General features: G+C 43.4%; 2 protein-coding genes across 2 annotated transcripts; one reads left to right on the forward strand and one right to left on the reverse strand.

The window, feature by feature from the left end:
- Positions 1-323: 323 nt before the first annotated feature.
- Positions 324-6,847, reverse strand: cgrrf1 (cell growth regulator with ring finger domain 1). The gene is made up of 6 exons (XM_010754912.3): positions 6,568-6,847; positions 4,792-4,928; positions 4,345-4,522; positions 3,987-4,134; positions 2,767-2,874; positions 324-1,995 (listed from the first exon to the last, which is right to left on the reverse strand). Exons 1-6 carry the CDS (start codon positions 6,726-6,728, stop codon positions 1,648-1,650), a joined length of 1,080 nt encoding a protein of 359 aa, XP_010753214.3. The 5' UTR covers positions 6,729-6,847; the 3' UTR covers positions 324-1,647.
- Positions 6,665-26,649, forward strand: ddhd1b (DDHD domain containing 1b). The gene is made up of 14 exons (XM_027282533.1): positions 6,665-6,804; positions 7,145-8,222; positions 8,773-8,949; positions 9,325-9,453; positions 10,672-10,819; positions 10,906-11,015; positions 11,094-11,200; positions 11,538-11,794; positions 12,461-12,536; positions 20,094-20,243; positions 20,819-20,883; positions 21,196-21,374; positions 22,431-22,688; positions 23,710-26,649. Exons 2-14 carry the CDS (start codon positions 7,385-7,387, stop codon positions 23,892-23,894), a joined length of 2,679 nt encoding a protein of 892 aa, XP_027138334.1. The 5' UTR covers positions 6,665-6,804; positions 7,145-7,384; the 3' UTR covers positions 23,895-26,649.
- Positions 26,650-27,364: the final 715 nt, after the last annotated feature.

The following is a 27,364-nucleotide window of genomic DNA, read 5'->3' on the forward strand; positions in this document are numbered from 1 at the left end:
CCTCTCTTCTTTGAGTGAGTGTATTGGGTTTACATTTAGTGTGTGAATGTTTGTTTCAAATGCATATTGTAGAGGAGTTTCAGTGAACTCATCAACGGCTGATTCATTGGAATGTTATGTTGGTCAGCTTTGTTTTGTGGGGAAAAAGGATTCCTGCAGGGAGGGCTTTTAAACTTCAACAATTAAAGTGTCAAGTTAAAGGTTTTTCTGTCAAAATTATGGAGGGTCAGTTTGTGTTGGTCAAATAATAATAATTATTTTTTTAATTTTAGAAACTTTTAGAAAACACACTGATAATTCCATTCATTAGAACAGCTGTACAGTAGATGTGAACATTCCCTCAAGAATCAATATTTCGACCAATGGAGAACTGAGTTCTGGAAATTATTCATTAGAATTGCAACTAGTCAAAATTGCCACACACACTTCACACTGATCGCTGAGTGATGGTGCCACCTGCTGGATTGAAGTCAGTGCCAGGTGCTGGTCTGTTTGTCTTCCTCACAGTTCATGTTTAATGTTTTTTGGTCCGCTTCATTAACACAGTCGGATTAAAGCAAGTGATTGGCTGTGGTTAATAAATACTGCACTGCTCCTGTAATCATAAACAACACACACATCACAAATTGACTGAACATGAAAACAAACATGACAACAGCTGTTCTTCCTCAAGCTGCATCATGTGACTCATCTTCTCACAGAGGTTTCAGTTATGGAAATCAACTGATCAGAACAATGTTTGGTTTAGTATGTTATCTGGTTCATAATCTGGCCAAAAGTCAATGGACAGCCCATTAATTCTTCAGTTGAGTTGTTTCAGCCACACATTGCTCAGGTGCATAAAATCAAGCACAGTCATGAAATCTCTCAATTTAGAATGTGTCTTTAAAGTGATACTGTCATCTTTGCCCTACTCCATTTGCTCTGTGACAGACCACACAAGCACACAGCAGTGCCAAGAGGGGCTTCAAATACAGGTTTCCATGACTGCAGCTACACAAGCCTCACATCAGCATGAGCTTCATCTCATCATCTGTGATGAACTGCTCACATCATAAAAAGTACTGTCTAGACTGCTCTGTATGAAAGTGTCAGATAACTTACATTATAATTTGGTGCTAGATAAATAGAATGAATTAGGTTAAATGTTCATCTGTACTTTACTCATAAACTAACATATGAACATATGAACATGCTCAAAGTCCAACAGTGGAAATAAGAGCAGTTGCATTCATACTGAAAACATATGATGCATGCTCATAGTATATTTCAATGAGAACAAAGAGTCAGCAGCAAACAGAACATGTTGAAGTCAAAGCTGTCTCAACATTACAGCTCGTCTCCACAGGAAACTGCAGCTGTCACCACTCCACATCACACACTGGTAGTCAGTGTGGACACTACAGAACATGTTTTGTGTGTGATGATGATGATGTTGTGAATTATTGTCCTTCAGCAAATGCTCACATTCATAAAACATCCAATGTACAATAAATGTGCTGTTTAAATTGAACCTTGAACAAAGTTGATCTGCCACAGGACAGAGCTCTCACTGCATACAGTGCATACTGTATGCAGACTAATATACAACATATATTAGTAGCATGGATTTGGGTCACAGTGTTGTCAGTCCGTGCTTGGCGTGGCTCACTGTTCTGTAGCTGATGTTTGTGTCAGGGTGAAGGACTCCAGGACGAAGGCCCTGCAGATGGGGCAGTGCTGGAAGCGCGACACACAGCTGTCACACACACAGGCGTGTCTGCAGGGCAGCAGGACCCTGTTCACCTCTGCATTCTGACACACCACACAATCTCTGCCCCTCCCCTCTGACCAGTCCTCCCCCTCCTCATTTCCCTCCCTCTCCTTCTCCCCCTCCTCCAGCACTGGATTCTGCTCCACTCTGTTGGTCTCCTCATTGGGTTCGCTGGTTTGGGTACTCTGCTCTGAGTCCGAAGGCCCAGACAGCCCACCACTGCCAGCGGACATGAAGAGAGGCTGAAGAAGAGAGGGCATGCTTTAACAGCAGAGAACAGACTGGAATGCAGACATCACTCATCTTACACATCAACAAGTTCACTGTCCATAAGAACTCAAGCAAACACGGCACTGTCATAGTGATGTCATCAAGGTAAGAAGGGAGGTGAGGGAGCTCACAGACTGGGACATCATCACCTATCATAATGTGTATATGACTGTCCATGAGAAATGAGATGAGAAATATACAGCTCAGCAGTCCAATGTGCACTGACATTGATCACATTCAGATCAGAAGAAGACTGTCACACCACAGGAGCCTGAGTGACTTGATGAATGACGAATGAAGATGAGTTCAGTTCATACAAGAACGGGAAAACAGTCTGAGATTCGTTTGAACTGAAACAAGCTGCAGTAGAATGTAGAAATGTTCACATAAAGTTCAGCTACACATGAGTGACCTTCTCGTGTTTTTGAACTCCATGTGTGTTTTTAGGAGCTGCAGTGTGTGGATAATAAGACATGGTGCTTCTAAAAAGGGTTGTCACTTTAGAACACACCAACTTGATTAGACTAACTTCATTAAAAGTTATGCTTACACCAAACATCTGTCGTTTTGTGAAAAAAATATAAAAAGGGCTCTCATGGCAGCCAGTATGATGAGGAGGGACGCCAAGTATAGCTTTTAATGGCCATGGATGGACATGTGACTATGCTGTGCAGAACTCCTTAAAGCTACAAGACATAATGTGGGAATACAGAAACATCCTGCCTGAACCAAATGTGACATACCTTTAAGTCATACATGTTCCCTTGTGAGGTGAGGAGGTACTGAAAGAGAACCCGTGCTGAAAGGCTGTATATGTCATCAGGAACATGAATAACAGTCACACTGGCCACCTGAAAGAGGAAACACAACAGCACTTCTTTCAAATTGTGTTATTGAAGCTTGGACTGGTTAGGGCAGTGAAGCTGTAGGTCAGTGTCATGATGGACCTTTCAATCTTTGGCTAACTGTGCTGGAAAAGTGTCTATAGCTCTCTCCTCTCTTTCTTCCTCCTCTCCTCTCCTCCTCTCTCCTTTCCTGCTCTCTCCTCTCTTTCCTCCTCTCTCCTTTCCTGCTCTCTCCTCTCTTTCCTCCTCTCTCCTCTCCTGCTCTCTCCTTTCCTTTCCTCTCCTCTCCTGCTCTCTCCTCTCCTGCTCTCTCCTTTCCTTTCCTCTCCTGCTCTCTCCTCTCCTCTCCTCTCTCCTCTCCTGCTCTCTCCTGTCCTGTGTGCCACATGTTCAGTTACTCCTCGTCCTCCTTTAGTGATAATGGTACTTGTATTAAATGTAGTTTATTTGTAGCTTTGGAGGCGAGGGTCAGTGGCACGGTACCGCACCACCGAACAGTCAGTAGCTCAGATAGTTAGCCAGTCCCCTGTAGCCGGTGCGGTACCACAGCAGGTAGCTTCAGCTAGGGTGGCTGGGTGACTGGTATAGCCCCACAGTACACCACCAACTGCTCCTTTTTTTTGGCCTTTTTAAGCTAGAGACAACTGAAGAGTGACAGGAAATGTGGGGAGAGAGAGACGGGGAATGACACGCGGGAAAGAATCACAGGTCGGATTTTCTCTGGTCCCCTCCTCAATGTGACCAGTGATGACATGTTTAGACGCATGTCGTCATTTCACCGCTGGCTGTCGAGGTGGTGTCCAGCAAACGATGTGGGCTTCATAGATAATTGGACACCTTTCTGGGGAAAACCTGGTCTGATTAGGAGAGACAGCATCCATCCCACTTTGGATGGAGCAGCTCTCATATCTAGAAACATGGCCAAGTTTATTAGTCGACCAAAACCATGTCGACAACCCAGAGTTGAGACCAGGAAGCAGAGCTGCAGTCTTACACGCTTCTCTGCGCCTCCAATAGAGCAGCTGCCCACCCAGTCCTTTAGTATAGAGACTGTGTCTGTCCCCCGTCCATCTGAATTTGGGCTATACAAATAAAATTTGATTTGATTTTGGACTTACAATGTTGTACGCGTCTCTGGCTTCTGGCTCTGCCAGCGTCAGCACAGCCACAAGAGGGTAGCATTCCCTGGGCAACGGCCCAAGATCTGTGATGCCCTGCTCAGCAGGAATCTGTGTGTGCCGTTCATCTCTGTCTGCACTGCCGATACTAGGAGGTGGGGTCAAAGAGGCTAACTGTAGGACATGTATCAGCCCAACACATAGAATAGTCATCATGAGATGGTGTGACCATGGTTCAATATTATATAGAACATGTAGGTATATATAACCTACATGTTATTACAAATAATCTAATAATGTGGTTTGGATTTGATGTGAACTTCAGTCCTCACTCAGACTTTTACAGGGTGAAGGATACGGGAAGCTCTGGCAGTGGTGGTAGCGGAGGTGAAGGGCCTCCTGGAAATGTTGGGGCGTGCTGAGCCTCAGCCTGTGCTGGTGGACCTGCAACGCAGCCTGCAGGGCACTGACCTCACAGCCCCAGAAACAGCTTAGGACACAGGGCTCCAGACAGCAGGGCCTCAAAGACACACCATCTGTAAGGGAGCTCTCGCTGTTAACAGGTACCAATATTATGTACAGCATATAGAGGTAGTGTTCATAGTCCGGCATAGTGGTTTACTGGTGACACTCAATGTATTGTGTATTACTGTGGCTTTACATTATACTTCTTCTTCATGCACACAGAATGACCACAGTGTCTGAGCTGCAGTACACTGGAAGAGGAGGGTCATTCTCTCGTAAACATGTATCATATTTGCTTAATGGCAAGAGATTTTTACTCAGTGATGATGACTTTTCTCACCAGTGACAGATGCCAGACCATAGGTCATCTCCAGGGCGAAAGGATTGGTCACCTGAACCATTTGCTTCTCAGGGGTCGGAAGGATGGACTCTGCCTCATCAGAGCTGCGAAGGATCACTGGGACATCGAAGCCAAACCTGTAGGGCAGCAGGCAGAGTGAACACACAGAGAAATATATCAAGGAAACAACGTTGATGCTCGCTTTGAGGCCATCTGCAGCCAACAAGCAGAAACAGCCAGAGCACATCTGAGCACTGGCTTGTTGTCCGCCTTCACACCGCCTCAAAGACATTTCTACTGGATGCTGCAAGAAGAAGACGAGGAGAAGGATCCAGCCATAATGTATCCTGCACACTGCAAATCATCATCATCATCATCATCAAGCTAAAATCTCACTTCACATGTTGTCTCGATGGTTGCTTTAACCCAGAGGTTAAATTTGATACTTTTATTGCAGAAATTTGAAATTTTGTTTATCCACAAAACCACACCGCCACCTAGTGACCATTGTTATTATGATTATCATCATGATTATTATTTATTCTCTATATTGTAGAACACTGAAGACATCAAACTATGAAATAACACAGATGGAAATATGTGGTAATAAAAAAGTGCAAACAAATATGTTTAATATTTGACATTCTTTTGCTCTGATGACAGCTTCACACACTGTGCATTCTCTCACTCAGTTTAATGAGGCCTTGAAAGAAAGCCAGCTGAAGAAGAGAACTGCTCAGACCAAGAAACACAAGCAAAGGACATCAGACACTTCACCAACAGCACGCTCTTTTAACCATGTTGGTTCTGTGTACAATGTCATCCCATCTGGTTTGAGCTCAGTGGAACCATCATTAGTTTTCAACAGAACAACGACCCCACACACACCTGCAGTCTCTGTAAGAGCGAGAGTGATGAATGCAGCATCAGATGACCTGACCTCCACAATCATCCAACCTAAACCCAACTGAGATGGTTTGGACGAGTTGGACTGCAGAGTGAAGGAAAAGCAGCAACTTTTGTGTGCTCAGTATACTGTGTATGAGAAGAAAATCATTCCAGGTGATGACTTCATAAAGCTGACTGTAGCGAATGAAGAGTGTGCAGAGCAAAGATCAAAGCAGATCAAAGAAAAAGAATGGAAAATATAAAACAGACTTGACTTTGTTTATCACATAATTCCATGTGTGTTATTTCATAGTCTGGATCTTCAGTTCATCTAATGTAAAAAAAAAAAAATAAAAATAGAGAAAGCTTGAATGAGAAGGCGTGTCCATAGTTTTGACAGTTACTGTCATCATTGTAAAATATGAAGCCTGCATACAATGCATACACTCTATATCAACATATATACGGTACATGCACATATCATGCATAACCAACCACTACATGTTTATTCAGTGTTGCTTTTCGTAGAGGTATTTGCAGGCACCTACTCTGCCTGTTTACCTTCCTGTGAACTCTTCTTGAACTGTGTGTAACAATGACATCAACGTCAGACTCCTTTAGCTTTGACTCTATGATTATGGTTATTGTGTCTGTCTGTATCTGCAGTGTGAGCTGTGTGACGCAGTGTGACGTGATGATGACGTTCCAACGTGGAAATGTCATCACGACCAATTAAAGCAGCACGTCGACCAAATGCGCGGGACGCGCGCAGACGTCATTAGTGAAACTAGTCGAATATATCATATCATCATCATTATTATTATCAAATATCATAATGTTGTTGTTGTCAGGACGCCGGCTAAGCTAACGTGGCTACATATCACTTACCAGCCGAGCACCATGGCGGCGGTGACAACGAAGCACAGAGACACCACGCTGATGTAGAACAGAGGAGAGTACTCATACAGGGTGACCAAGAAGACGGCCGCCATGTCCTCTCCTGTCCTCTCCTGTCCTCTCCTGTCCTCTGTCACAGGACAGTCCGACATAAACACATCTTCAGTCAACACTGTCCACGGCGGCCATGACAGGAGTCCCTCAACTACAACTACGGTGGCCTAGAAGGTACCGAAAGTATACACATATTGAATTTATTTCAAATATTGAACTTTTTAAAAAACATGAATCAAGCTCGCTTTAGAGTATGTTTATTTTATATTTGATATTTCACTCGCTAACATGACGGCAGTCACAAGTCTGACAAGCTGAACGTGCCTTCAAATTAATAGCACATAGAAACTTTAATGAGCACGCATGTCTCTATGTTTTAAAAATGACATATGCAAAGTTGTATTTCCATTCGACGTGTACACCTCTTACGGGTATGCTTTACATTGTGTTTGCGTTGCAATAAAATCTTTAACCCGCTCATTCCTTCTCTCGGATGTTGCGTTTATTTTGAAAGTTTAAACAGGAAGTCAGACGGCCGTCGTTGGTTTGACATCATGGAGCAGCTGAGATTGCATCCTTGCTAGTACCGGACCGGTCATTGATTATTGCAGCTGATCAGCAGAGGACGGGCATGTGAACGGGAGTGTGTGCAGACAGACAGGACAGGAGGTGTGTGTGTCGGTTCAGCATGGTTTTAAATGTGTAGCTAACATGTTCGGGAATACTGTCCGGGTCAGAATAGCTCGGCAAACAGATGTTACCAGCTGGATATAGAGAAGCCGTTATTCTGGTCCAGTGTGACGGTATCATCGTGTTTTATGTACTGAGTGTCAGCATTTGTAACCACACCATGAGCAACGCGCAAGATAAAGCGACCATCCGCCAGCAGAGCTCGGAGAATAACTCTGTGAGTAGCAGTGAATGGGATATGGCAAATGACGTGTTTGTGTCCGGCTACGACGACAATCCGATGGGAGACGGTGCTGCTGCTGCCGGGGACAGGGACCCGGCGCAGCCCGGCTTGGACAGACACCTGCCGCTGTTATCCCAGGATGGAATGATGCTGGGCCTGGCCGGGGAGGAATACTCAGGCTCGTCGTATCTGTCCATCGACCCAAACTACACTGAAAGTGACGGGAATGTCACAGCCAAGAAGCGCATACGGTCCAATAGCTCCAGGCACCGCGGTGAGGTGGTCACAGAGCTGGGACCGGAGGAGGTCAGGTGGTTTTACAAAGAGGACAAGCGAACGTGGAAGCCATTCGTGGGACACGACTCTTTAAAAATCGAGATAGTCTATCGGAGATTCTGTGAGCAGAACCCCGACAAGGTCAAATACCCGGTTGAACCCGCCGAGGCCGAGGGGAAGGAGGCAGCCAACTCCGGCGAGATCCAGCCCGAGAGCGGGGCGGTGGACAGCAGTGTCCGGGCTGATCCTGCCGTGCAGAGGGGCGGAGGGCGGCAGCGCTCTACGTCGGAGGAGATGAAGGAGCCAGACGACATCAGCGTCAGCGTGGAGGCAGTGTGTGTGAGAGGGGGGCTGTATGAAGTGGACATCAGGGAGAAGGAATGCTACCCTGTCTACTGGAACCGTGAGTACCTCAATACTTCTTCTTATTAGAAGATAGTAGAAAAAACAGTGCTGCCAGCACATACCACCTGTGTCATTACTGTACCAGATGGACTTAACAGTCTGCACTATCACACCAGGTCTGACTGCCAGCCAATTCACAATGACTTCATACAGTAAAACAAATATTTGAAATAATTACTAGAAGGAAACTGGTCATTGTCAATGTCATTGTGTAGCAGTCAGCTGAAACTATTGCACCATCACTGATCTGTTCTGTTTGAATCAAAAGTTTAACAAAATGTCAGAAAATCAGAAGAACACAAGGGATAAAGCAGAACATTGTCATAGTCACACTGGAGAAGCTGCAGCAACCAGAGAGCTTTTTAAATAATCAACCAAATAATATATTCATAATGTAGTTGTTACATGCACAGTTCAGTTTTTGATAGAACATTTTAATTGAATTTGATTTAATTGCCAAACTAAGTTTTCTTCACGGTTCTTTCTGTCTCCATGTTAGAAGACAGAGAAGTAAATAAAGCAGGCATTCATCATGTGTTGTCCCTCAGAGCAAGACCGCATCCCTGTGATGAGGGGGCAGTGGTTCATCGATGGAACGTGGCTTCCCCTGGAGGAGGATGAGAGTGACCTCATTGAGATGGATCATCTCAGCCGTTTTCGAGGGCAACAGATGAGGGACACATACGAGATGGAGGTGTTGACCACCACAGTGGACAGCAAGGACGGTAAGACCTACTGTATGTGTGTGACAGACAAAGAAGATAAACATGTGTGGTGTGTAAAGGTGCATGTGCTCTGTGAAAGGGGTTACTGTGTGTGTGTGTGTGTGTGTGTGTGTGTGTGTGTGTGTGTTAGTTATGTCTGCTATTCAGAGGAGGCCACAGAAACAGTCAGCTGATGTTGTTTTTGCTGACTCCAGCTGAACCAGTAGGTAGCTCACCTGAGAGAGGAGGAGGCACAGAATGTGTGTACAGACTTCAATGCAGCAGACTTTAACACAGGCACATTCTATACACACTCACCCTCATGGGGAACAGTGAATTAATTGAACTGTATAAAGTGTGTCATTTGCTGTTAATCACTGTGTGAGCGTCTCCCAGCGATCCACAGCCTGAAGCTGAGCAGGAGTCACGTGGACTGGCACAGCGTGGACGAGGTCTACCTGTACAGTGACGCTACCACCTCCAAGATTGCGCGCACCGTCACTCAGAAGCTGGGCTTCTCTAAAGGTAACAGTGTGAAGGAATGTCTCATCAGTCCTACAGTAAACTCTACCGAGAGTCTGACCTGGTCAACAGTGTTATTACTCAACAACAAGGAAGTGTGTGTGTGTGTGTCATGTGATAAATGATCTCACAGATCATAAAATATTGAAGCCTGTAACCAATGTGTCACAAAAGGAATATAGCAGATAGTATTGGACATCCTTTATGTGTTGATAGTCGTTCACACTGTCCACCATTAAAGGCTGAAAAACTACAAAAATATGATTTAGATGATCACAGCATTGAAGCATTAAACTCAGCAGCAGCATCTCTGTTCCTGCAATAATAAGCCACAGACCCCTCCCGCTTCATTTGAGGATTGGACATCACGTTCTGTGAATAGTTTAAGATAAGGCTGTGTCCAGATCAGCACTGCATCTTTGCAACGAGGCCAGCATGTTGACGCAGCACTGTGTGTCGGCCAGTCAGATAAATGCAACTGCACGTTTCGGGTCGATAACACTGTAACATCAGTGGGGCAATTCTGCTGTTTACGTGTTCTAACGACTTTATTCAGCCTCTGATAAAAGAGCAGAAGAGTTTCTGCATGATGTAATATTGCAACAAAGCTGGACAAAAGATAGGCGCTAACAGAAAAGAAGGGCTCGAGCCTCTCTGTCACAACCAAAGTGATGCTGTGTGCAGCTGTAGTGGGTTACGATTGGTACCCTGGATGGCACTTTGAATGTTTTCTCCACCTGAAGGGCACCCCAGAGGGCAGCTGGTCATGTTTTATCGACCAAGAGGGTATGTGGCAGCGTTTTTCAAATATGGGTGTACAAGGGCTAACGCAGAGAGATGAGCACAAGAGGCAAGATACAAAATAAGTTGGATGAACTGACCCTTAAAAAAAACACAAGCTGATGAGTTATTGGAGCACAGTGATACTTTAGCCATGCATTACCTGCTTCTCATGGCAAGATAATCGATACAATTTGTACATCACAGTACTGACTTAGATAGATCCATTCGATTCACCGTTATATCCACGGTGCACTCTCAAAACCATCATACCTCAATCTCTAAAGGGTTGTTCTGTGCCATGTGATCTGCATGTCCCATCGCAAGATCACAAGGTCATATATGAACATGTAACATGGTTTGTTTGGTGATGTAGAGGGGCTTCAGAAAATGGCTTGGCTCAGAAAAACCAAACTCAGGTCTTCCCTCTCATGTCCGCAGCCTCCAGCAGTGGGACACGACTCCACCGGGGATACGTGGAGGAGGCAGCACCTGAGGACACCCCACCTGAAACCACACACATCGTCTTTGTAGTGCACGGCATTGGCCAGAAGATGGACCAGGGCCGCATCATCAGGAACACCAGCATGTGAGATATGGGGAGGTTTCAGTGGGACCACAGAGAAGTGAAAAAGCAGTTAGAGTAATTCTTGTTTTGTCTCGGCTGGTGCGCAGGATGAGAGACGCTGCCAGGAAGATGGAGGAGAAGCACTTCTCTGATCGCACCACAGAGCATGTAGAGTTTCTTCCTGTGGAGTGGAGGTCAAAACTGGCTCTGGATGGAGGTATGATCATTGTAAAACATGAAATGAATATGAATCATTTTCCTCTGGAGGTTTCTGACAGCGTTGGATGTTTTTCAGACACAGTGGATTCCATCACACCGGACAAAGTCCGAGGTCTCAGAGACATGCTGAACAGCAGCGCCATGGACATCATGTACTACACCAGCCCTCTGTACAGAGACGAGGTAAGACTAAGACTGCTCCACACTCCATCTTTCCGCTTCCCTCTAAGAAACACATTAGGCCTGAAGTTCAGCCTCATTCTGTCTCCTCACAGCTGTGTTGCTGCACCCTGCTGGCAGTTTCAGTCAGAATGAACTCCCCTCAGGCACAACTAAATCCTGGCTAAGCTGTTTTAATCCAACATGACTGTATAGCACTGAATTATGGTCTACAGCCTGACTGTGAAATAACTGATGATGACTATGAAGTATCAAACATAACCAAATCTCTTCCATCTTATCCATACAGTTCAAATAGACTCACAGTAAATACCTTGCATATGTGTGTGTGTGTGTGTAGATCACCAGGGGTTTGACTCTGGAGCTGAATCGTCTGTATTCACTCTTCTGCTCGCGGAATCCAGACTTTGAGAAAAACGGGAAGGTTTCCATTGTGTCGCACTCGCTGGGCTGCGTCATCACCTTCGACATCATGACAGGCTGGGACCCTGTTCGCTTTCATCATCAAGAAGCGCTAGACCCAGAGGAGACAAAGGTTCGCTGGCCGAGTGACGAGGAACGCTACCTTCAGGAGCAGCTGAGACTCACACGCCTCAGGTACTGCACGGGTTATCAGTTTCAGTGATGCTACCAATCCTTGTACACTTTCCTATTACACACAGAGGTTAAAGTTACTCTACTATGACTCCTAATTAAACATTTGAACTCTTATTCCCCAGTTTATTCCCAGTATTCCCACAAATAGAAGGTTGGAACTTTTTTTCTGTGCGATCAAACGGACCCAAACTTTAGTTTTAGAACATTGGAACCATAACATAAAGATAAATAAAGTAATAAAAAACAAAAGCATTATGAAGGCAAGACCTGTGACACAATTACTGCTTATTTACAAACTCAGTTGGAGTTTGCTCCACCTTGAAAATGGTCCATTTGTCCTGATTCTATAAAAGGTTGGGATGATGTGTAAACTGTAACTTCATTTACTTCATCCGTCTGCTGGGAGGGGCTGACAGGAGCTCATATGATTGGTCGTTAGTGATGCCTGTTCTGACTCCACCTGCTGATTATGTATTCAACCTGCCAACAATGTATTCAGCTGCTCTTGTACATTAGAAGTGCACTACTGACTGTATGTCACAGAAACTGCAAAAGGTAGCTAGTAACAGGGAGTTTGTTGAATTTACCCATGAAGAAGGTTTTAGGAGCATGTGCCCTTCAGTGTAAGACAAGCATGGAGGCCTTTACTAACACCAGTCATTCCAGGTTGAGGGACTTGGAGGATCAGTTCCAGGGTTTGCAGACCTCGTCATGTGTAGCAGTGCCAGCATTGAAATTTAAGGTAAAATGTTCTCTAACTTTTCACTCATCACCCACCACTGCCAGCAATTTCCTGTTTAACCATTGTCCTAGACATGATTCAAACGACAACTCCCCTGATTCAAACGACAACTCCCCTGATTCAAACGACAACTCCCCTGATTCAAACGACAACTCCTCTGATTCAAACGACAACCCCTGATTCAAGCGACAACTCCCCTGATTCAAACGACAACTCCCCTGATTCAAACGACATCTCCTCTGATTCAAACGACAACCCCTGATTCAAGCGACAACTCCCCTGATTCAAGCGACAACCCCTGATTCAAACGACAACTCCCCTGATTCAAACGACAACTCCCCTGATTCAAACGACAACTCCTGATTCAAACGACAACTCCTCTGATTCAAACGACAACTCCCCTGATTCAAACGACAACTCCCCTGATTCAAACTACAACCCTAGAAATATAGGATAGTATAGTATAAGTACTTCGTGCTTTGCGGTAACGTATTGTGTCACTTCCGGTATTGGTGTTGTTGCCACGGTGCTCTCTGCTCTGCTCACCTGAACAGATTTCCGTATATTTTTCACATCAGCGACTATCTACTTATCTCTGCACTATCCTTTGACTTGTTCTGTCTGTGCACGAACAGGTCTCTGAACTCTAGTAACCACAATCTGATAGTTTCTCCAGTTTCTGTTAGCCACACTAACTAGCCTAGCTATAGCAATGGCGTCCCTCTCCTCTCCTCTCTCCTCTCCTGCTCTCTCCTGTCCTGTGTGCCACATGTTCAGTTACTCCTCGTCCTCCTTTAGTGATAACGGTACTTGTAATAAATGTAGTTTATTTGTAGCTTTGGAGGCGAGGGTCAGTGAGTTAGAGGCACGGTACCGCACCACCGAACAGTCAGTAGCTCAGATAGTTAGCCAGTCCCCTGTAGCCGGTGCGGTACAGCCACAGGTAGCTTGCAGCTAGCCGTCCCCCGGTAGTTCCCGAGCGGCCGGGAGGCTGGGTGACTGTTCGAAGGAGGCATGCCCCAAATGAAGCCCACGGTACACCACCAACCGCTCCACGTTTCAAAACGATTTTCCCCGCTCAGCGCACACCCGCTGAAGGCCACTCTGGTCATTGGCAGCCCATAGTCAGAAAACGGGAAGTTAGCGACACCGGGGGCCATAGTTAAATGCATCCCGGGGCCAGAGCGGGCGACATCGATCTTTTTTGAAACTGCTGGCTAAGGATAAGCGTAAATACAGTAAGATGTTATTCACGTCGGCGGTATGAAGACCCCGGTTACGCCAATCGGAGGTCACAAAATTAATGTTTCATCGGTGTTGTGAATAGCCAAAACGATGTCGGACTCCGTAGTTTCTCTGGTCCCCCAATGTGACCACAGGATGACATGTTTAGCCGCTGCGTCATTACTCCTTCCCGCTGGCTGTCGAGGTGGTGTCCAGCAAACGATGTGGGCTTCCATAGACAATTGGACACCTTTCTGGGGAAAACCTGGTCTGCTTAGGAGAGACGGCAGCCATCCCACTTTGATGGATGGCACTCTCATATGTAGAAAATGGCCAAGTTTATTAGCTGACCAAAAATGTCGACAACCCAGAGTTGAGACCAGGAAGCAGAGCTGCAGTCTTAACTGCTTCTTGCCAGTCTCCAGTAGAGACACTGCCCACCCAGTCCTTTAGTATAGAGACTGGTCTGTCCCCTCCACCTACATTATTTAAAGATAAAACAAACAGAGAGGAGTTCATCATAAAAACTTATAAAAATAAATCAACATCTCCAACAGTCCAAAATAAGAGAATTAAATGTGGACTCTTGAATATCAGGTCTCTTTGCTCTAAAGTGTCTTAGTCAATGATTAATATCTGACTATGATATTGATTTGTTCTGTCTCACTGAAACCTGGCTGCAGGAGGATGAATATGTTAGCTTAAATGAATATCCTCCATCGATCAGTCATTATAATATCATATTCCTCGAAGTACTTGGTCGAGGTGGCGGAGTTGGAGCCATATTTGACTCAAGTCTATTAATAAATCCTAAACTAAACTAAACTATATAATTCATTTGAAAGTCTTGTTCTTAGCCTCACTCCACACCTGGAAACACTTTGCAGCCATTTATTTGTTACAGTATATCGAGCTCCAGGTCCTTATTCTGAATTTTTATCTGAATTTGCAGAATTTGCATCAGGCTGATCCTTAAAACAGATAAAGTAATTATGTAGGTGATTTTAACATTCATGTGGACAACCACAATGAAGTCTTAGTATTGGTTTATCTATCTCTATTAGACTCAATTGGCTTTTGTCAAAGTGAAATAAAACCGACTATTGTCTGAACCACACTCTTGATCTGTTTTCTTTCAATGGCATCGAAGTTGAAATAATAGTATAGTCTTCCCACAGAATCCTCTTCTGTCTGACGACATTTTTAAATAACCTTTGAGTTCATACTACCTCTTTATACTACCGTTATAGCCTTTGTGTAGAAGCTTCTACAGCAGATGTTTATCTAATAGTGCTGTAGCCAAATTTAAGGAAGTGATTCCTTCAGCATTGAATTCAATGCCATGTCTAACTGTAACAGAGGACTTGTCAACTTCCTTTAGCCCCTCACAAATAGACCATCTTGTTGATAGTATTAGGCTCATTACGGACAACTCGAGACTCTATTTCAACACTCTCAGTGAAAAAGCAAGTATAATTAAACAAAGAAGGCTACGCACCATGGTATACCAGCAGACTCGTAAATTAAAGCAAGAGGCACGTAAATCTGAACGCAAATGGCGTGCCACTAAACTGGAAGAATCTCATTAGTCTGGCAAGATAATCTCAAAACATACAGGAAGGCTCTCCGTAAGCCAGAGCAGCCTATTACTCTTCTTTAATTGAGGAGAATAAGAACAACCACAGGTTTCTCTTCAGCACTGTACCAGGCTAACAGAGAATCACACTCTACTGAACCATCTATTCCTTTAGGTCTAAGTAGCAATGACTTCATGAGCTTTTTAATGATAGATTATAACTATTAGAGACAAATCCATCACCTCTTGCCCTCAAAGCATTGATCTGCATTCTGATACAGCAAGTTTGAAACAGCTGTAAAACCTGTTATGTATTAGACTGTTTTCTCCCATCGACCTTCATCAAATAACTATCATTTCTGCAGCTAAGCCGTCATCCTGTCTCTTAGACTCCATCCCAACCAGGCTGCTCAAGGATGTTTTACCTGTAGTTAGTAATCGTTATTGGATATGATTAATCTCTCTTTATTATCAGGATATGTACCACAGTCCTTTAAGGTAGGCTGTAATTAAACTCTTCTTAAAAACCCACTCTGCCCGACCAGAGGTCTTAGCCAACTACAAACCGATATCAAACCTTCCCTTCTGCTCTAAATACTTGAGAAAGCTGTAGCTAATCAGCTGTGTGATTTTCTCCATAACAATAGTCTATTTGAGGATTTCCAGTCAGGATTTAGAGTGCAATCATAGCACAGAGACCGCATTAGTCAAAGTTACAAATGACCTCCTAATGGCATCAGACAAAGACTCTCTCTGTACTTGTCCTGTTAGATCTTAGTGCTGCATTTGACACCATTGACCATCAAATTCTTTTTTACAGAGACTGGAACATCGAATTGCATCAAAGGAACAGCCCTAACTGGTTTAAATCGTATTTTTAGATCGATCTCAGTTTGTTCACGTCATGATGAATCCCCATGCAGACCAAAGTTTGTCATGGAGTCCCACAAGGTTCTGTACTTGGCCACTTCATATTCAGTTTATATATGCTTCCTTTAGGGACACATCATTAGGAATCACTTCTATCATTTTCATTGTTATGCTGACGAACACCCAATTATATTTATCGATCAAGCCTGATGCAACCAATCAATTAACTAAACTCCAAGCATGCCTTAAGGATATAAAAAGTTGGATGACCTACAATTTTTTGATGTTAAATTCAGACAAAAACTGAAGTTCTTGTAATTGGACCCAAACACCTCAGAAACTCTCTTTCTAGAGACTTAGTACTTTAGATGGGATCACCTGGCCTCCAGCCTCCACGTTAAAGAATCTCTTGGAGTTGTTTTTGATCAGGATTTGTCCTTAACGTCCACAAAACAAATTTCGAGGACTGCATTCTTCCACTTACGTAACATCGCTAAAATCAGACGCTTGTCTCTCAGCGGATGCAGAAAAACTAGTCCACGCATTTGTTACTTCAGGCTGGACTATTGTAACTCTTTGTTATCAGGCTGCTCCAATAAGTCTCTTAGACTTTGCAGTTAATTCCGAATGCTGCTGCACGTGTTCTGACAGGAACCAAGATCAGAGATCACATCTCTCCCATTTGGCTTCCTTGCCTTGGCTACCTATTAAATCTAGAATAGAATTTAAAATTCTTCTCCTTACTACCAAGCTCTTCATGGTCAGGCCACCCTCTATCTAAAGAGCTCATAATACCTTTTACCCCTCTAGAACACTGCGCTCTCAGGACGCTGGGTTCCTTGTGGTCCTATAGTTTCCAAAAGTAGATTGGGAGCCAGAGCTTTCAGCTATCAGGCTCCTCTTCTGTGGAACAAACTCCTTTCTGGGTTCGGGAGGCAGACACGGTCAACACCTTAAGAATACTTAGACTTCCTTTTTGATAAAGCCTATAGTTAGGGCTGGCTCAGGTCATCCCTTAGTATGCTGCCATAGATACACTGCCGGGGACCCCACCGAGGGTAGCCAGCCAGGACGGTATGGGTGAAGAGCACACTCCCCGAAACCCCCCCCCCGCTCTTCATCTACCACTCCTATAACTCTCTACTCGCTCCGCGCTTCTCTAGCTCCAAGCCGCCGCCCGCTCCAAAGCCACCCGCGCTGAGCTCGTCGAATTCCTCTATTTTTTTTCTCACTCCCTATATATATATACTAACCTAACTCTCCATATCTCTCCATATCTCTCCATCTGTGGACATGTCTATTAATGCAGTTTACTAACCAAACTTCCCCGGGTTTCTGTGCTCTGTCGTCCAGCAGGTTCTCGTGGATCGTGGCTGCTGCTGTGATCCGATGCGCCCACACATATATTATACTGTCATTATTACTACCACTATCTATTACTGTAATCATTTTTATCATTCATTTAATTCATGTCATTTTATCAGTCATGTTACAATATGTTTGTGTTGATTTGTCCTGTACACGTGACATCCATTGCACGTCTGTCCGTCCTGGGAGAGGGATCCTCCTCTGTGGCTCTTCTGAGGTTTCTTCCACTTTTTTTCCCTGTTAAAGGGTTTTTGTGGGCAAGTTTTTCCTCACTCGAACCGAGGGTCTAAGGGCAGAGGGTGTCACTCCCTGTACAGATTGTAAAGCCCTCTGAGGCAAATGTACTTTGTGGACTTGGGCTATACAAATAAAATTGATTTGATTTGATTTGTTTGACTAGTCTATTTGAGGATTTCCAGTCAGGATTTAGAGTGCATCATAGCACAGAGACCGCATTAGTCAAAGTTACAAATGACCTCCTAATGGCATCAGACAAAGGACTCACTCTCTGTACTTGTCCTGTTAGATCTTAGTGCTGCATTGACACCATTGACCATCAAATTCTTTTACAGAGACTGGAACATCGATTGGCATCAAAGGAAACCGCCCTAAGCTGGTTTAAATCGTATTTTTTAGATCATCTCAGTTTGTTCACGTCATGATGAATCCTCCATGCAGACCAAAGTTTGTCATGAAGTCCCACAAGGTTCTGTACTTGGACCACTTCTATTTCAGTTTATATATGCTTCCTTTAGGGCACATTATTAGGAACACTCTATCAATTTTCATTTTATGCTGACGACACCCAATATTTTATCGATCAAGCCTGATGCAACCAATCAGTTAACTAAACTCCAAGCATGCCTTAAGGATTAAAAAAGTTGGATGACCTACAATTTTTTGATGTTAAATTCAGCACAAAACTGAAGTTCTTGTAATTGGACCCAAACACCTCAGAAACTCTCTTTCTAGAGACTTAGTTACTTTAGATGGGATCACCCTGGCCTCCCGCTCCACTGTAAAGAATCTTGGAGTTGTTTTTGTCAGGATTTGTCCTTAACGTCCACATAAAACAAATTTCTAGGGGACTCTTCCACTTACGTAACATCGCTAAAATCAGACATTGTCTCTCAGGCGGATGCAGAAAAAACTAGTCCACGCATTTTTACTTCAAGGCTGGACTATGTAACTCTTTGTTATCAGGCTGCTCTAATAAGTCTCTTGGACTTTGCAGTTAATTCAGAATGCTGCTGCACGTGTTCTGACAGGAACCAAGATCAGAGATCACATCTCTCCCATTTGGTTCCTTGCATTGGCTACCTATTAAATCTAGAATAGAATTTAAAATTCTTCTCCTTACTTACAAAGCTCTTCATGTCAGGCACCCATCGTATCTAAAAGAGCTCATAATACCTTACTACCCCTCTAGAACACTGCACTCTCAGGACGCTGGGTTCCTTGTGTTCCTATAGTTTCCAAAAGTAGATTGGGACCAGAGCTTTCAGCTATCAGTCTCCTCTCTGTGGAACAAACTACCTTTCTGGGTTCGGGAGGCGACCGGTCACAACCTTTAAGAATGACTTAAAACTTTCCTTTTTTTATAAAGCTTATAGTTAGGGTGGCTCAGGTCATCCCTTAGTTATGCTGCCATAGGATTAGACTGCCGGGGGACTCCACCCCCCACCCAGGGTTATGCCTACAGGCACAGTATTGGTTGAGATGCACACATCTACCTTCCGAAACCCCTCTCTCTCTCTCTCTCTCTCTCTCTCCTCTCTCTCTCTCTCTCTCTCTCTCTCTCTCTCTCTCTTCTCTCTCTCATTAATGCATGTTACTAACCAAACTTCCCCGGAGTTTCTGTGCTCTGTCGTCCAGCAGGTTCTCATGGATCGTGGCTGCTGCTGTGATCCTGCACGACATCCACTACATATATTATTACTGTCATAATTACTACCATATCTGTTACTGTAATCATTTTTATCATTCATTGTGATTCATTGTCATTTTGTCAGTCATTGTAATTATACAATATGTTTGTGTTAATTTGTCCTGTACACGTGACATCCATTGCACGTCTGTCCGTCCTGGGAGAGGGATCCCTCCTCTGTGGCTCTTCCTGAGGTTTCTTCCACATTTTTTTCCCTGTTAAAAGGGTTTTTGTGGGCAAGTTTTTCCTCACTCGAACCGAGGGTCTAAGGACAGAGGGTGTCACTCCCTGTACAGATTGTAAAGCCCTCTGAGGCAAATGTACTTTGTGACTTTGGGCTATACAAATAAAATTGATTTGATTTGATTTTACTATAGTATACACAAACTGCTCTAAGTAGTTTACATATTTCAAGACCTGTGTATGATGTACAGTATATAAGGTGTATGTCACACTGGGAGCATTGGAGAAAAGTCAGCTGGAATGGTTAGTGTCAGGGAAATTTAAAAAATGCTTATTGAAATAAAGTTTAGTGAGTGTGCATGATGTGCAATGACAGTCATGTTGTATTAAGCTCTTCTCTGTGTTGTAGGTAGAAAACTTCTTCTGCATGGGCTCTCCTCTGGCTGTTTTCTTGGCATTGCGAGGGATCCGGCCTGGGAACAACGGTGTGCAGGACCACATCCTCCCAACATCTATCTGCAAACGCCTCTTCAACATATTCCATCCCACAGACCCCGTGGTGAGCTCCAGAACCCACAACTGAGCTGTGGCTGTGGCTCACAGCCAGAGCGGGTCGTCCACTAATCAGATGATCGGCGGTTCGATCCCCGGCTCCTGCGGTCTGCATGTTGAAGTGTCCTTGGGCAAGACACTGAACCCCAAATTGCTCCCGAAGGCTGTGCCATCGGTGTGTGAATGTGTATGAATGGTTAGATCCGAAAACTGATGAGCAGTTGGCACCTTGCATGGTAGCCAATGCCATCACATATGAATGTGTGTGAATGGGTGAATGAGACATGTAGTGTAGAGCGCTTTGAGTGGTCGGAAGACTAGAAAGGCGCTATATAAGTACAGTCCATTTACCATAACTGAGTGTGTCACTCTCCTGCTTAGAGCATTCACCTTCACTGTCAGATTTGTAGGAGTTAAATAAACAGAAACTATATATGTCTGTGCTGTTGTCGTTATATGACACCACAAAAGTAAACGATAAGCAACAACAACATTTATACGATGTAATGTGGGAAACCATCATCTGCTCAAACCTTTGTGTGTGTGTGTGTGTGTGTGTGTGTGTGTGTGTGTGTGTTTCAGGCGTACAGGTTGGAGCCTCTTATCTTAAAGCACTACAACAACATTTCACCTGTTCAGATCCACTGGTAAGACACATCATGTGCCTGTATATGTCAGAGCATGTGTTGGTTATTAATGAATCTGTGTGCTGTGAACAAATAACTTGTTTCTGATTATTTTTTTCAACTTTGCATGGAATTTTCTTTTGTAATAGAAGCTAAAATATATTAAACATAAAGCAGTAATAATTATCAGGCAGTCTGTCTGTTATATTCCCCAGCTCTGATTGGAGCTGCAGTGTGCCAGTTTAATGACAGAATCAGGACTACATGTCTCAGTGAACTCAGTCACTGATTCACTCACTCAGTCACTCAGGCTAATGTGGATGTGATGTGCAGGTATAACACCACCAGCCCGACACCGTATGATCAGATCCGGCCCGCACTACTCAACTTACCTAAGGAGACAACATCCATCTCAGACTCTGAGAGCATCCCCAGCCCATGCACCTCCCCGCCCCAGGCCCGACGGCACTACGGAGAGTCCATCACCAACCTGGGCAAGGCCAGCATCATGGGTGAGCACAGAGGATTGTGTCTGCATGGATGCATAATAAAAGTAGTATCTTTGTCCTCGTGGTCAAGAACCTCAGTTGTAAGAACCTGTGATGGAAGTGAATCAGCAACGTCAGTCACAGAGCTGAGGGAAACAGGAGCTGCTTGCACTGCTGATATTGTAGCAAGGCCAGCAGTGGACAGTGAGCATGCTGTAAACAAATCAATACACAGCTGCTGTCTCTGGACAAAAAGCACGTCTCCTTTCTTTAATGCATCAGATGTGAGCGGAGACTGAGAATGCATTATAAACTGAAGACAGATGCTTTATGTTCTAGACTTTACAGTTCATCTAATTGCAGGAAAGCAGCACAGGGAGAAGAAATAAACTACAGCCAGCTGATTCTCCCCACTTCTAACAACTGAGTCACCATGTGACTGTGTGTGTTCAGGACATTCTCACTCTGGATACACTAAAAGATAAAAGATTCAATTCTATAATTCAGTTTTTGTTGTTAAACATATAATAATAGGATGCATTCAAAGCCTTGTTGAGGTAGACAGCTAACAATTCTCACTAAGCTCCTGTTCTCTTTCAGCATCCTAAAATGACCTCTACTCAAAGTGTCACACCACGTACCAAAACCTCCTTCACTCAACTTGAAGTCACAGTTAGAGAAATCAAATGCTCTCTCTGACACCATGCCAGTTCTTGTTATCCAGACCGATCGTACATATCTAAGTTTCCCTCTGACAAACTCCCTGACCTTGTGTGGATCCTTGTAAGTTTCATCTGTTTGTGTCACAGCATAATCTCTCGTCATTGTATAACTACTCTTCCTCCTTTTCTTTTCTAGTCCCTGTTCTTCTTTTCCAAATTTGCTTCTCTGACTCTGTCTCCAGACTGTCCTCTCTTTCCCTGAGTTAAAGGTCCAGGTCAGGGCTTGAGTGGGCTTTCCAGTAGATTTCTGAGCAGCCAGATACCCGCTGCAGAGTCTAATGATAGGTCACACCAAAATCTGACATGAATACTGCTCATCCAGATTTTAATATGATGTATGAATCTTACTGCCTCTCAGGTGCTGCAAGTATTGGAAAGGGAATCGGAGGAATCCTGTTTTCCCGCTTTTCCCGTTCCAGTGGACATGTGGGCGGAGTGGAGGAGGAACCATCTGATTCTGAGGGCGGAGCCTCGGAAGTGGAAAACGTGGCATTAGGGGAGGAAGCAGTAACAACGACAGAGAGCGAAGAGAAGGACAAACAAATAGAAGAGGAGAGGAGAGAGGAAGAGCCTGGCATGTCCCAGTCCACCTCAGCTGTCATGGACAGCACCTCGTGTAAGTCCTGTGTCTTTGTGAGGAGCCCTCAGCTGCACATGACAGCTCTCAGAGATTTTACGCCCCCTAGAAATATACAAGAGCACATACAAAAGATTCTTAAGACCCAGTACATATAACACAGTACAGTACATACATGGACAAACCACCCTTTGGCGGGCAAACTGAACGTAACATATCAGAATATCAGAATATATTTAGAACATAACACACACACACACACACACAATAATAGTAAAGATATAATTGGGTTGTCATCACTATAATGAGGTCCCAACTGGATCAGCTGTGGGGTGTTACAGACACACAACCTTCCACAGCAGAATGGAGCTACATGTTAATGTTAATGATATCTGAGGCTGTACCTTCACACATAATCAAAACACAATCCTTCAAGACAACTTAGCTTAGGATGTAAGATTGTTGTCTTAAAGTGAGCCCTTTATCTACACAGCGGCTTCTCTTCCATGGAGTTCACTATGTTACTGTCTGTCTGTCTACTGTATAAAAATGACTACTGTCATTTTTATACAGTAGACAGACAGACCAAACACTTACAGTATCTAGAGATGGCCCTTTGCTATTTAAGTGACTTTGACAGCCAGAGTTTTTTCTGTATGTTTGGAAGGAGAGGGTGAGGCGTGGCAGAGTCCTTATTTGGTTTACTGCTAGGTGCCACTAAATCCTACATGGTGTGCTGTTAGGTCAAGTACCTGTTGTTGGTCCAAGCTGCTCCTGTTGGTGTTCTCACAGTGCAGCCACCACACATCTGGTGGAAATGATGATAAATATCTATAAAAACAAATATACTGTAAGTATGGTTTCACTTTGAAGCGTAACTTAAAGGAGCAGTGTGAAGGATTTCTTGGTTATTTATAGAAGCAGTTAGTACTGTTCAGGGTGAACATGTTAACAGTGAGCTCTCCACACAATTCACATAGTCCACCAGGGATTACATGAAAGTATATTCCGGTGACACTTTCTGCGGGTGAAGACTGATCTGTCATTTTCTGTCTTCCAGTGGAGCTGGAGAGACGCATCGACTTTGAGCTGCGGGAGGGCTTGGTGGAGAGCCGCTACTGGTCAGCAGTGACCTCACACACAGCCTATTGGTGCTCTTATGACGTGGCTCTGTTCCTGCTCACCTTCATGTACAGACCACAAGAGCCACCTGAACCTGCAGAAGACAACCCAGACACCTCATAACACCACAGAGCCGTCACACCGGGGTCAATTCACTCTCTCTTCACACCTCCTCAATTCTGAATGAATCAAACTCATTCTTCATTTTCTAATTTCTTAATTGGTCAAATTCTTAATGTGTCAACTTAATTGGTACTATAACTGGTTTGATTGGAAGAATCAGAGTCTAAAGCTAAGTCTAAAGCTCTGCTAGCAGTCTCAAATCTCTGACACTAGGTAACACTGTAGATCATGGCCCGCAACCTACACCACTATTCTTTCCTGTTTCATGTTTCATACTGACAGTGTGCCAGTACAGAATCTACCAACACATCTAGTACATGTAGATAGACTGGAACGAGCTGTGAAGTTTAGGTTTGGTACATTTACAGTAAGGTCATACTCAGAGGGGACTTGAGGAGCCAGAGGTGGTTCAGGTTCATGTGGATTAACACTGTTGTAACCCCAGAGGGTGTCATGGAGAACAGTGAGTAGGAAAGTTCTTTTATGATGTTAGGACTGGTAACATCAGTCAAAAAGTACAAAACTGTATACATTCTTTAAATACATTCCCACCCTATTAGCTCAAACTTCATGTCCTGTTCCCTTTTATCTGCCACAGTATTAGTTCACAAAACACTATACATGTAGAAGACTGATGCAGTGTGTTGTGGGTTAGAATGGAAACAGGTTAGTTCATTTGTCATTTTGGCTGTAATAAGTTTTCAAACTTCTGCTAGCATGGAAAACTGACTGTTAGAACAGAGTGAACTGAAAATGAACTGACCCAACTCAGACACAAGCACACACACAAGTCACCTACCTGTTTTACACATGACATCCTCCCAGTTTACGCACACCAACGTCCAGACCCTCTGTGCCCAGACCCCAGGGCCGGTCCTGTTTCCTGCTCTTCTGTCAGCAGTAGCTGTTTCCTTATGTGTTTGGCTCCATCTGTGACGACTGCTGAGCGTTTTACTCATCTGACCACAAACGTCTGTTTGTCCCTACCTGTCCATCAAACTGAGGCCATAAGACAGTGCTTGTTCCAAGTCTTGGATGAGAACACACAGGTCATATTATAAGAGAATGATAAAGGGAAATCTTTTCCAATGCAATACGCTGCACAGACGTTAAATCCTGAATAGTTTCAGTCAATGTTAAAGGAGCTGTTTGTGATTTTTGACCACTAGAGAGCAGAAACACTCCCCGTAACACAGCTGACACACTGTGGTTATGTCAGAACAGAAGTGAACAGTCTGTGTGGTGTGAATAAAATATGATCTGTTATGTGCAAGCCGGGTTTACATGGTAACCTGGTTCCTAATCAGCTTTTTACAAGAAGTCTAAAAGAGGTGAGATGAGAGAAAGCTGCTGGATAAAAGGAGACATCATCATCAAGCAGTAACGCATCCTCGTATTGAAAGTCATTCACTTGCATTTTATTTCTAAAGTGCCAAATTATGAGAGGACACTTTCCATAGAGAGTCTAGACTGTACTCTACATAACGTTATTATAGAGAGCCAACAATTCCCATCAAGCATTCCATGTATTGACTTTTACATTCACACGTAAAAACAGCAGATCAGATGATGTTTCTTTTTACACAGTCTGGACATGTTGAAGAGCTGATGGTCACAATGTTTTCTGCTTGCAGCACAGAGCAGTTTTATTTGTGGTCACCATGCAACACGTCTGTGGATTTTCTGTAGAAAGACGTGTTTGTTTGTTTTGTGACGGTCTAGAACTTGTTGCACAAAAAGAGTGAAGAGAACACAGAATAAGGGACTGCAGATGAGACCGCAGCATTGATACTGTGTGAGGAGTGCTTTTAATAAGGGATGATCTCATGAGACATCATGACCTATCCTTTAATATAGAAAACACTCATGTTTACATGGACTGAAGTAACTCTCATAATAAATTGGTTGCCAAATATTTGTGAGTTGCCAACAGACTAGTTGTTGTAGCTGTTACTGGTCTTAGTACTTGCGAGATGGTGGCATGATGCTGAGTATAATTTTAGGTCAACATTAGTCACAGACTATTACACTAAACTAAACTGCGTCTGACTGCACTTTGTACTGAGGCAACTTACCAAATGATCACTCATCTGTTAGACCAGAGTCCAACAGTCCAAATAAAATAGTTCAATCAAGCAACAACTAGTTCCCAGTATTTTAGTGTTTGTTTACACTAACGTGTTTATGTTCTCATACTGTGTGAGCCAGGCTGTGTACTCATAAAGCAAGTACATCTGAGAATATATTTTATTATTTCACATTTATTTATTGATCGTTTAGATTTTTTAAGGAATTAAAGCCACATTTGAGTTCAAACAAAGCATGATATGGAGATGTGCCATGTACATAGATGTGATTTAACTGAGACTGAGCATGCAGACCAACATTCAGAACCTGATGATTCTACAAGTGAATGCAGCTTAAAGTTTTATATTTTTACCTTTATGTTCAGTGTTTTGTTGTGACACATTTACAGCACTGTTTCCTGTCCCGTACATGGTTTCTGTACCTTGATCTGTGTAAATGAGTTTGACATCTGCAAACATCTGTTGGAGGCGGTGACTCTGGACAGATGTTGGCTCAGCACAGTGAAGTTTGATTCAGTCAGTGAAAAGACTGATTGACTGACTCTGTGTTTGAAGGTTTGTGTGTCAACACAATTTGATGATTTGTTATTTTATTTGCAGCAGCAGTTCTGTTTTTAGGAAAACATCATGCTAATTGGGTTTTTTGAATGTATCTCATTATTTATTATTATTATTATTATTATTATTATTATTATTATTTTGATGATTTGTTATTTTATTTGCAGCAGCAGTTCTGTTTTTAGGAAAACATCATGCTAATTGGGTTTTTTGAATGTATCTCATTATTTATTATTATTATTATTATTATTAAGCCCGGCTGTGTACTCATAAAGCAAGTACATCTGAGAATATATTTTATTATTTCACATTTATTTATTGATCGTTTAGATTTTTTAAGGAATTAAAGGCAATTTGAGTTCAAACAAAGCATGATATGGAGATGTGCCATGTACATAGATGTGATTTAACTGAGACTGAGCATGCAGGACCAACATTCAGAACCTGATGATTCTACAAGTGAATGCAGCTTAAAGTTTTATATTTTTACCTTTATGTTCAGTGTTTTGTGTGTGACACATTTACAGCACTGTTTCCTGTCCCGTACATGGTTTCTGTACCTTGATCTGTGTAAATGAGTTTGACATCTGCCAACATCTGTTGGAGGCGGTGGACTCTGGACGATGTTGGCTCAGCACAGTGAAGTTTGATTCAGTCAGTAAAGACTGATTGACTGACTCTGTGTTTGAAGGTTTGTGTGTCAACACAATTTGATGATTTGTTATTTATTTGCAGCAGCAGTTCTTTTTTTAGGAAAAACATCATGCTAATTGGGTTTTTTGAATGTATCTCATTAGTTATTATGATGATTAGTATATGTATGAG

This window comes from Larimichthys crocea, chromosome X, assembly GCF_000972845.2.
Source record: "Larimichthys crocea isolate SSNF chromosome X, L_crocea_2.0, whole genome shotgun sequence".
NCBI classification, from domain to species: domain Eukaryota; kingdom Metazoa; phylum Chordata; class Actinopteri; family Sciaenidae; genus Larimichthys; species Larimichthys crocea.

Coding starts and splice junctions, on each gene's coding strand:
- cgrrf1 (XM_010754912.3), bottom strand. CDS start 6,728: ATGTCGGACTGTCCTGTGACAGAGGACAGGAGAGGACAGGAGAGGACA. Junction 4,929..6,567: donor GCCGCCATGGTGCTCGGCTG/GTAAGTGATATG, acceptor GCTGCCCTACAG/GTTTGGCTTCGATGTCCCAG. Junction 4,135..4,344: donor CACCACTGCCAGAGCTTCCC/GTATCCTTCACC, acceptor CCCACCTCCTAG/TATCGGCAGTGCAGACAGAG.
- ddhd1b (XM_027282533.1), top strand. CDS start 7,385: ATGTTACCAGCTGGATATAGAGAAGCCGTTATTCTGGTCCAGTGTGAC. Junction 9,454..10,671: donor GAAGCTGGGCTTCTCTAAAG/GTAACAGTGTGA, acceptor TCATGTCCGCAG/CCTCCAGCAGTGGGACACGA. Junction 11,201..11,537: donor GCCCTCTGTACAGAGACGAG/GTAAGACTAAGA, acceptor GTGTGTGTGTAG/ATCACCAGGGGTTTGACTCT.